The sequence below is a fragment of the Dysidea avara genome, chromosome 2 (genome assembly GCF_963678975.1).
Source record: "Dysidea avara chromosome 2, odDysAvar1.4, whole genome shotgun sequence".
NCBI classification, from domain to species: Eukaryota; Metazoa; Porifera; class Demospongiae; order Dictyoceratida; family Dysideidae; genus Dysidea; species Dysidea avara.
In genome coordinates, this window is record NC_089273.1 from 37,466,081 (window position 1) to 37,477,063 (window position 10,983).

At 38.3% G+C, this 10,983-nt stretch overlaps 2 protein-coding genes and 1 long non-coding RNA gene across 4 annotated transcripts; 2 read left to right on the forward strand and 1 right to left on the reverse strand.

Annotated features, from left to right (window-relative positions):
• The first annotated feature begins 3,379 nt into the window (after positions 1-3,379).
• On the forward strand, positions 3,380-4,081 carry LOC136244815 (uncharacterized). The gene is made up of 3 exons (XR_010695575.1): positions 3,380-3,677; positions 3,727-3,910; positions 3,960-4,081. It is a non-coding gene; the product is annotated as an uncharacterized lncRNA (long non-coding RNA).
• Positions 4,082-6,512: 2,431 nt separating this feature from the next.
• Positions 6,513-8,291, forward strand: LOC136247250 (uncharacterized). The gene is made up of 2 exons (XM_066038876.1): positions 6,513-6,566; positions 6,624-8,291. The coding sequence occupies exon 2, from the start codon at positions 6,669-6,671 to the stop codon at positions 8,205-8,207; it is 1,539 nt and encodes a 512-aa protein (XP_065894948.1). The 5' UTR covers positions 6,513-6,566; positions 6,624-6,668; the 3' UTR covers positions 8,208-8,291.
• On the reverse strand, positions 8,236-9,888 carry LOC136247249 (uncharacterized). 2 transcript variants are annotated; one of them, XM_066038874.1, is made up of 2 exons: positions 9,632-9,779; positions 8,236-9,587 (listed from the first exon to the last, which is right to left on the reverse strand). In XM_066038874.1, exons 1-2 carry the CDS (start codon positions 9,642-9,644, stop codon positions 8,272-8,274), a joined length of 1,329 nt encoding a protein of 442 aa, XP_065894946.1. In that variant the 5' UTR covers positions 9,645-9,779; the 3' UTR covers positions 8,236-8,271. The 2 variants fall into 2 exon arrangements, with proteins under 2 accessions (XP_065894946.1, XP_065894945.1); XM_066038873.1 differs by having other exon boundaries at positions 8,236-9,888.
• Between the last annotated feature and the right edge of the window lie 1,095 nt (positions 9,889-10,983).

The following is a 10,983-nucleotide window of genomic DNA, read 5'->3' on the forward strand; positions in this document are numbered from 1 at the left end:
AATGTCTGTGTATGCAGCTTTCAGAGTTATGGACTTTTGGCTCTCTGACGTTAAGTGGACCCTACTTGAGCTTTTAAATATGTGACCAGGCCTGTGATAGTAGGGCATGTGGGCACATAAAATGTGTCTACTTTTTCAAACGTTTATTGCCCATAACTTTTTGTGCCATCTTACTGTGGCTTTCAAATTTTCAGCAGGTATTAAGCTATTAATTGGCATTATAATACAATTTGCAGAGTGTAAATATTTCATTCCAGCACTGAGATATGTCCTGTTGTATGACAGGGTGTAGTTTGTGTCCACATGCCCTATTTTCGCAGGCCCAGTCACATATACGTAATATTTAGATAGGATGAAATTCTGTTTTCTATGGTATATTTCACAGTTCTCAAATTTATAGTAAGGTTCCCAGATGTATAGCAATTTGTTTGTCAGTTATGCTTAACTCAGTTCTCTCAATCTTTAGAAGAGCAGCAGTTGTTCTTTTGCTCATGTCACTTCATTTCTGTGGTTTTCCTTGAATAGTTGTGTAGCTTCTACGTAGATGCGGAAGCTATTGGTTGCAGATGCGGAAGCTATTGTAGAGCGATTGGTTGATTGGTGGATCCATATTATCACTTACCTCAGTTTCAGCTTCTACTGCTGCGCAGGTGCAGTTAAACAAGTTGCTACAAACTCATGTTCATATGTTACTAAAATGATGTAGAGATTTAAGAAATCAGATGTTTGCCTCCCTAGCAAGTGTTGGTTACATGTTCATGTTGTTTCATCAATTTCACTAATATGAAGTTGTGACCAAATAAATTGGTATCTATAACAACATTATCACTAGATATACACAACATATGTCAGACCACCAGGAGTGATCACCTTGAACTTGTAATCAGACCCCAGCATTAGATTTTTGAGCTAAAGAAGTGACATGTTTTCTTAGAGGTTTGGCAGTTGTTAGCATCAATCCATGTAGTACTGTTGTAGTTACAGATAGATATTGACTATCAGTGATCAGTAGTTACAATTGACAAGTTGTGCTAAGAGCTGTAGTGTAGCCATGATAGCACTGTTGTTAGGCATGTACCAGTTACAATGAGATGTCATGTGTACCAGTACAAAATGATCAGAATAATCAATTGCCATGCATGGATCTTGAATGTGACAAATCCTCTTGCTGATATGTAAAGTGTGACCACATTTTGAGGTTGTATAGTACATACGTATGTAGTGCACGTTAGAACTTATCTTAAAGTGGTTGTGAATTTTTACCACTATTGTGATGATATGTTTTAATGTGGAAAAATTGTATTTGTTTGTATCTTTCTTTAGTTGTTAGCCCAAACAGGTTATTATCCATGCGTATTAGTTTTAATTGTTTATTTATGGCACTGCTTGTTATGTATACATACATATAAAGACAAAGTCTAGTAGCATTTACTATGAATGTTGGTGGAAAATCACTTGATTTACACTACGGTACCTCAGTTTCAGCCTTCTACTGCTGCAATAAAGCAAGTCATTACTGTTGTAATTTAGTATCTAATCCAAAACAGCCAAGCTGTAAAAAAAGTGTGCGGCCCTCAAAAATGCTATGGTGAAAAAAGATGTGAAATCCAAGGTGGCGACCAAGAAATGGTTGTGATGGTACGTTAGTGGTAAAAATTTTAATAACAACAATTCAAGTGAATTTTTGTGCTGCTTGGTCTTGGCACAAAATTCACCTGAATTGTCATTATTAAACTTTTTACCATTGACCTACCACCACAACCACTTCTTGGTCGCCACCTTGGATTTCACATCTTTTTTCACCATAGCCTTTTTGAGGGCCACACACTTTTTTTACAGCTTGGCTGTTTTGGATTAGATTTCATTTCTTTTTGTATTTGTATACTCCAAAGCCAGCCTATGGCCGGCTTTGGGACTTTTTAACCTATCTTTTTTCTTTACCACAGGAAGAAGAAAAGATGAAGTAGATGTACTTTAAATATTTTATCAGTAAATGTACAAATTGTATATATAATACATATATTTATTACAGAAATCTCCATGGTGGTTTCTTTTTAACTGAACACTCTACAAGGTGAATTCTTCTAGCTGATTTCTCTACAGGGTGATTTGTTTGTAGCTGAATTCTGTACAGGTGATTTGTTTGCAGCTGAGCTCTTGATAGAATGGTTTCTTTGTATCTGAACTCTCTACAAGGTAACCTCTTCTAACCGATCTTTCTACAGGGCAATTTGTTTGTGGTTGAATTTTCTACAGGGTGATTTCTTTGCAGCTGAACTCTCTACAGGGAGATTTGTTTGTAGCTGAACTCTCTACAAGGTAATTTCTTCTAGCTGATCTCTCTACAGGGAGATTTGTTTGTAGCTGAACTACCTACAAGGTAACTTCTTCTAGCTGATCTCTCTACAGGGTGATATGTTTGTAGCTGAACTATATACAAGATAACTTCTTCTAGCTGATCTCTCTACTGGGAGATTTGTTTATAACTGATCTCTCTACAGGGTGATTTGTTTGTAGCTGTTGCAGCTTATAGAAACTATAAACCTATTGTAAAACTAACTAATCTTCACTTCCAGACAGCATACTGACAGCCAACTTCAATTTCCTAGCACACGGAAGCCCTCCACACTCGAGTCCGTTAGTTGGCAATACTTCTTTCCAGCTATATACATTATTCTCTGCCGGTCCTCCTGTTGATGGTCAATAACTTCAGACTTGGCTTGTACTCCTATATGTTCGAGACATCACGTGACCACAACATGTAATAAATAAACAAACAATTCATCAGGTAAATATACATCAACAATTCACAGTTCGTTCTAACCTGACACATGTATAACGTGACCACTCAAGTTTAGCAGCTGCTGCCTTAAGCTTGTAATATGTCTCAACCAACCACTGAACAGTCCTTCGCCATTTCACTCACGCCATTCATCATGTGCGCAATTGATCACATGATGCAATAGATATGATTTGCAGGGTTCAGCATTAATGTGATGTGACCCTCAAGAGTATTATTATTATTATTGTTTACTGAGCAGTCAGCCCTGCTGGTATGCTCAGGAATCACATAAACAAATACATTATAATTAGGTACAATAATATGATTGGAGTCTAGCTGTAAATAGATCTTTATCTGCAATTTCAATTGTATCAGTTGGTAGTATGTTCCACTCGTTTATTGTTCTTGAGAAATAGCTGTTTTGGTATGCCGTGGTGGATGAGGTAGGTAAAATATAGTGAAGATGGTGGTATTGTCTTGTTGGTCGTGTTTTTGGTAAGTAATAATGAGAAATTTGGAGTGATAACTGTTGGTAGTGTATCTTATGCAATATTTGTAACCTAGATAATTTCTGAAGAATTTGTAATGTAGGCCATTTCAGCTGATCCAACAGTAGAGAAACTGAACTGAATCTGCCATAGTCATTCAACACCCAGCGCGCTGCTCTTCGTTGTACTTTCTCTAACTCTGAAATATCTCCAACGTGGTAGGGATCCCAGACAGCAGATGCATACTCTAGTTGTGGTCTCACCATTGTTAGGTAAGCTGATTCTTTAACTTGTTTTGAACATTTGTTTAGATTGCGTTTTAAGAAATTGAGTGTTCTAGATGCTTTATTGACAACATTTGATATGTGAGGTGACCAAGACAGTGATTTATGAATTAAGACTCCTAGGTACATATGTTGATCAGATATATCTAGTATGTGACTATGAAGTGTGTAGTCGTAAGTGAGTGGTGATAAGGATCTCGTGCAATGTATAACTGTACATTTACTAATATTGAACTTAAGTTGCCAAGTATCGGCCCATTCTGACAGTTTATTTAAATCTTCTTGAAGTCTGTTGATGTCTTCTACACTATTGATAACTCTATAAAGCAAGCAATCATCAGCGAACAGGCGGAGTGGTGAGTTGATGTCTTCAGTTATGTCATTTATATACAATAGGAACATTAGAGGTCCAAGAACTGTGCCTTGTGGTACCCCAGACATTACCGACACTGGACTAGAGGATTCACTATTTAAAACAACACACTGAGTACATTGGGTAAGCCAAGTTTGGATCCAGTTATAAGTACTGCCATTAATTCCACAAAAGAGTAGTACAGAGGAGTGCCAGTTGCATGGAAAGTAGCTACCGGAGAGCTCCAGGGCTGTAAGATTTGGTGTGATTTTTAATTTAAAAAAATTCTGCTTCTGAAAGGGGGGTTCGTCCGAACCATCCGAACCCCCCTGCCTACATCCTTGTTTATGTACCATCTTCGTGCTCTGTGTGTATGTTTGTATGCATGCATATGTGTGTATTGTGCTAGCGGAGTTTACATCAATAATATACTTCATTGTTTACTCACTAGGACAAATCCAAGAGGAAGAGTATACACCTTCAGTTACCGTATATTAATTAAATTTGGCGGTGAACTAAATTTGGCGAATTGGCGATTTGTCACTAAACCGCCAAATTTAAATTTCGTCAATATTATTTTCAAACCTTGGGTCAAGCAGTTGTTGAAGTAGGCTTTTTACAAACCTTCGTGGATACTGCTGAAACTGGTAAATTATCGTGGTTCCATGCATGCAAATGGGTGTGGCTTACTGACTAGACTAGAACTCATACGCGATTAGTGCATATCAAAAAATGCTGTCAAATTGGGTATATATATAATATATAAATATTGGAGGTAACAAAAGTTGTATTAAAGGCGACAGTAGCGTCTGTTATATCAGCAACTTCAAAAACGTTTGACATAAACAGGGGCGTAGCCAGGATTTTTTTAAGGGGGGTTCCAGCATCAGCATTGAGTTACTAGAAGCAGGGGTCTGGGGGCGCAGCCCCCAACCGCTGAGAGACTTTCAATATTTTAATAAATCAAAACTCAGCAAATTACTATATTTTATGCAAAAAGTACATTAATTATGATCATTAAGTGCCCCAGGGATGAATGTAGTACTAGATAAAGTCACCTAGTGGAAACAGACAGCATAACACATAGAGACACATATAGTAATCTGTAAGTGATGGTTATATCTCACTGTGGTATAGGAGCCATGAATCCACTGATACAAATGACAATCAAAACAATATAACTATACAAACATGCATAGCATGAATTAATTTTGCATAACAAAAGTGATAAATTACTGGAGCTCTATATCTTTAAACACTGCACACCAAAGCTATAGCAGTATAAGGTCATGCTAAGTTTTGCATTTAATGTTGGAATGTCTGAAAAACTTCATATGGACATGGATATTTACATGCATGTTCTATTAGAGTATACCTGACTGCTCTATTAGAGTATAGAGTGTTTTCATCGCGTGAGCAAAATTACGTATTTTAATAAATCCGCCATATTGGAGCACCACTTTACAACTGGATTCTAAATGCTTGTGGAACAGTGAATTTATGATGTCTGAAGTTGGAGATATTACTCTTTCATCTAATGCAGGTAGTTTACCAGATGAAGCAAGGTCTCGTTACTTGAATAAGATAGGAAAAATCGGTGGAATCGATCCTTTTGTACCAGTGCTCTAGGAGATCTTGAGCGATGTGCAGAGCTCTCAACTCTCACTCATTCTGCGTGAGTTTCACGCATTGAAGCAAAATCTCACTCTCTCACTCACAACACCTCAAAACTCACGCATTAATCTCTCTGACTCACAGCATGAATCTCGAGCCAAAGCAGCCGTTTCTTAGCATCACGTGATCACTCGTAAGGGTCTTGCATGCTTGTATGCATGAGAGTGATTATTATATTCACATATGTTAGGGTTGTTCTGCCACTAACCATCAACAGAAGCCATGTAAACAGAAAGTTTAATTTCCTATTCCCATTATTGACTCATTGGACACTACATAATATGGCTAGCTATATAATTAACTGACTTCACATTATTATTTATTAGCTATACTTAGTCATTTCCATGCTGTATATTTATTGTATGTATCTTGGTCATTATCTGTTATAATCAAAACAGAGCCTAGTTATAAATGCAGCCCTGCAGATGCGGTGCTCAAATCTGCAAAGAAAGCAACATCAGAATATAACAGGGCACACAGCAGCAGCAAACAATGAATTATATAATAGCTACGTATACATTATGCAATATAATCTCTTTCTGTATGTGATTAAAGTCTGTATAAATTTTGTCCAAAAATCATGAATTTTGATCAAAATAGCATCTGAGAATGTCTTGAGTTGCAAACTTTTCTCATATCCCAGACCCCCTAGATGCAAAATCCTTTGCATTTAGGAGTATGACTGACACACTGCTGGTGAGTCTCCTATCCTCTAATTAATCTCACTCATTTTCATACCAATCTCACTCATTTTCACTTATGTTCTCACTCAAAGTGATTTCCACCAGTTGAGAGCTCTGGATGTGACGACTGCCCTCCTGTAGATGCTTGTGACTTACTGTCGTATTTGGTTGTTAGAACTAGTTTTTTAAGTAAAGAACAATTCGTAGCAAGAAAGGGACTAGAGGCATACAATCAATTTGTGTGGATGGGTTAAAGAAGTTGTCACCCGTAGGGTTGCTGGAAAATTCGTTACAACTGGAAGGGTAAGAAGATTTTAAAGATTTAAAGTAAACACAATGCTTACTATGCTTTTATTACAGGTGTTCCATTCCCAACGATTGAATGACACTCCTTTAAAGTGTTGGATGATTATAGAGGAAAATGGTGAAGTATGCTGTGCCCATTGTAACTGTATGGCAGGCCTTGGTGAAGTTTGCACTCATGTTGCTGCTGTGCTATTCTATATAGAAACGCTAAGTAGACTTGAAGGAGTGAGAAGCTGTACGGATGGCCAGTGTGCTTGGGCGTTGCCGTCTTTGCTGAAATCTGCACGGTACTTACCAATCAAGGACATCGATTTTACTTCTGCTCGAGGTAAAAAGCGAAAATTAGATGAGTTAGTTGATGGATGTGAAGGTACTAAAGAAGTACATAAGTCTAGAGAAGGCATGAGATCAACCAGTGATGAATTGACACAGCTTTTCAGTGCCTTGAGCATTACTGGTCCAAAGGTTGCTGTGCTATCAGTTGTCCCAGAGTATTCTGATGTGTATGTGCCGAAGACAACTTTGTCAACATTCCCCCAACCAATTGCTTCACTTTACAAGCTGGAATATGTTTCTCTTGGATACCAGTGTTTGCTTGATGTGTGCAAAGATGTTACACTAACTGTAACACATGAAATGGCTGAACAGGTTGAGTTGCAGACGAGGCAACAAGCAAATTCCAAGTTGTGGTTTAAGTATCGAGCTGGGAGAGTTACTGCTTCTAATATGAAAGCAGTCTGCCACACGGATAGTACAAAGCCATCAAAGAGCCTTATTAAAAGAATTTGTTACCCTGAGTTGTTTGTTTTCACAAGCAAGCAAACAGATTGGGGACGGAAGCATGAGAAGCTTGCACGTGAAGAATATATAAAGGCTGTCAGCAAGGATCATCAGAACCTGCAGGTATTAGAAAATGGGTTAGTTATTAATCCAAGGTGGCCATACATTGGAGCTTCCCCTGACGGCATAGTAGAGTGCGACTGTTGTGATAAGCGTGTACTTGAGGTGAAGTGTCCTTACAATCACCGCGAGGATAGCATTGAAGAGGCAGTGGCTAGTGATGGACAGTTTTGCCTGGTTAAACAAGGTGATTCATTCCAATTGGATCAGAGACATGCTTACTATTACCAAGTGCAAACGCAGATTTTTGTTTGTGATGTACAGTACTGTGACTTTTGTTTGCTCACATTTGGCTCTTCCGACATGGAACCTAGTCTGTATGTTGAGCGTATAACAAGAAACAACTCTTTTTGGGATGACTGTGTGGTGAGATCTGAACGTTTCTTTGTTACATGCTTGTTGCCAGAAGTTATAGGCCATTGGTATACACGGGAAACTGTAACATCATCTGATGATTTGGAAAAACATTCCACCAGTTTTCAAGCTGCAGCTGAGACCACAGAACTAAGTGCTTCCCATGACCATTCAAATGAAGATGAACACTTTTGCATTTGCAATGGCCCAGATGAGGGGACAATGATTTGCTGCGATAATAATGAATGTGCAATCAAGTGGTTCCATCTCAAATGCTTGAAAATGAGTGACAAGTCTATACCAAAAGGAAAATGGTACTGTAGTGATTGCCAAAAGATCAGTAAAACCAAAGGAAAAGGAAAGTCAAGAAAGATACAACAGTGATTAATTCTATTAACATTAAAACCATAACAGTAATTGTATTATTGTGTATTAATTCAAAACATGGTTATTCAAATGGTACAACAGATGCACATACATTATTTAAGGCACAACATACTCGTACAATACGATCAATGGCAGGGATTTCTTCACCCAGTCTTTTTGTTACAAAATCAATTGGAATAATGCCTCGTAATATGGAATACTTCTGACGAACACAACCAATAACACGTTCCACATGAATTCTTACGTTTGCAATCTTCCTCGTACTTTCTACTTCCATTGCTGACAACTGTTGTTTACCCTTTGTGAAGGCAGGAATGTGGAGCTGTGCCTGCATCATAGCTACTGACTCCGCAATGTCAAACCCTCTATCTGCCAAAACAACATCACCTGGTAATAACTTCTTTAAAATCCCACACTGTTCAGTGAGATGCTTATCACTTACTCGACCTCCCCAACATTCTGAAACGAATGAAACAATTCCCTGAGGTGCAATTCCCTGAGGTGCAATTCCTAGCAGCACTTTGGCAGTGTTGTGGTGCTTGTAATTAGACCACGTGCTAGCACGTGCTAACAAATTCGATGGCCGGTCTATGAATATTTCAAAGCAATCAATTATCACAGCTACCTTCTTTCCAAATGATGCTTGAAAACACATAGGCATTGTCTTTTGAAGGGCATCTCGGTCTGGCCAGATTATCAGGTCTTGCAATCGCAAGTCCATTTGTTTCAGCCATTTCATAAAAATCCTTGAGGCAGTAGCTGTAGAAATTCTAAACTGATAAGCCATAAATTGCAGAGGAGGATTGATCCGAAGCTTAAGTATCACAAACATGAATTCCTGAAAAGGAGACAACTTGGTGATGCCATCACTTGGTAAGGTTTTGTGTACGTGATCAAAAATAGCCTTCAAGACTTTAAAATTTGGTAAGGCAGAGTATGAGCTTATGGCATCATCACTTGCATCAAGCAGGCTTTCTTCTGTAAAGGGACCTCGTGAATGCTTCTCGTTCATTTGTTGTAACTGTTCAGTCAAAGATTTGATGGCTTCTTTACTATCTGCAAGCTCCTTCTCTAACAAAGCAACTTTGCTGGAACATTCACAATCATTATCCTCCTTTGCCTTAAAATATTGGTATGCAATTTCAATCTGCTCTGTCACAATCAGTTTCACCTCTTCGATAATGATCACATCAATTTCATTAGCCATTATGGTAGGTAGCACTTTTTCCATTTCCTGGTTTACAAGACGCCTTTGGTCCCTTTCTCGAGCCCGTTCATACCTTTCCACTGCTGCTGTCGAAACACTTTCAGTGTTACTGCGTTTATGCCCAAGATGTAAAGTTGGTAGCCAGTTTGGTCTGGTTTGCTTGTACAAGTCTGCAGGTTGACCAAATACAAAATGCTTCGAACAAATTCTGTACTTTTGTAGGTCATCCATGTCGAGGTCTGCTCTGTGAATAGCGGCAAGAAACCCGTCTCGTCGTAGTTTCCTCAACTCGAAGTCTTTCTTTCCTTCTCTGTCATGCACTGCCGGTATTCTGTGAAATGAAATGTTTTCATCTTGGTTACTGCCCGGACCAGGATCAGTACGGTTAGTACATCCGCATACCACACACTGAACCATTGTTATCAGTCAGGGTTTATCAGTAACTCGTGCTTGAGGATTTTGGTGCTCCAATATGGCGGCTTCAATAAATTACGTAATTTTGCTCACGCGATGAAAACTCTCTATATACCTGACTGCTCTATTAGAGTATATCGATCTATTTAACAAGTTTTGAAGAGGGCTCATGTTACCTCTGTAAATCCTTCCCTGAGAGATGAATGTAAGTTTTATCAACTCACTCATTTTGTCCTGCCGCACTAAATGGTGTGTTAGGATCCTGCTTGCAGAAGTCTAAATTTTGGAACCCCCCCTCCCTACGCCCCTGCATAAAGGCTGTCTATTTATTTATTTATTTATTGATTAGCAAACACCCAACAGGGTTTTTACGCTAATGTACAAGGTACGTACACATAAGTGCCTAGTTTAAGTTACAATAACATAAGTGCCTATAATTTAGGTTACAATAATGATTAGTACTAAGTTACAATAAGTGCTAAGTTACAATAGGTGCTAGGTTACAACTAGTGCTAAATTACGGTAAGTGGTAAGTTACAATAAGTGCTAGAATTACAATGAATACTAAATTACAGTGAGGGCTAAGTTACAATAAATACAATAAGTGCTAAGTTACAGTTACAAAGTAGGAGTAGTTGATTGTTTAAATGTTTCAAGATCAATGGTAGATAGATTAGGGATACATAGATCGTTCCAATGGGGAATAGTTCTGGGTAGGAATGAATAGAGATACGTGTTTACTGAAGACTGTATATGATTAAATTTCTGATCATGATGGGCTCTGGTAGCAGTTTGATTTAATGATGGCAGACAGCGATTTGGGACCAATAATAAATGATTAACTATCTTGTACAATAGGATGAGGCGTGCTTGCTTTCTGCGTTCTTGTAAAGATGGCCAATTTAGTTCATTTAACATGTCTGTGATACTGTCTCGGTGGTGTCTGTTCCAAGGCTTATTTAAGACGAAACGAGCAGCTCGATGTTGAATCATTTCAAGTTTAGAAATGTCATTTTGGTGGTGTGGGTCCCAGATGGCACAACAATATTCGATAGATGGTAGCAGAAATTGTTTGTAGGCATATTCTTTGAAGTGTTTATGACAGGAATGTAAATTTCGCTTTAGGAAACCAAGTAATCGATTTGCTTTGTT

Coding starts and splice junctions, on each gene's coding strand:
- LOC136247250 (XM_066038876.1), top strand. CDS start 6,669: ATGATTATAGAGGAAAATGGTGAAGTATGCTGTGCCCATTGTAACTGT.
- LOC136247249 (XM_066038873.1), bottom strand. CDS start 9,834: ATGGTTCAGTGTGTGGTATGCGGATGTACTAACCGTACTGATCCTGGT.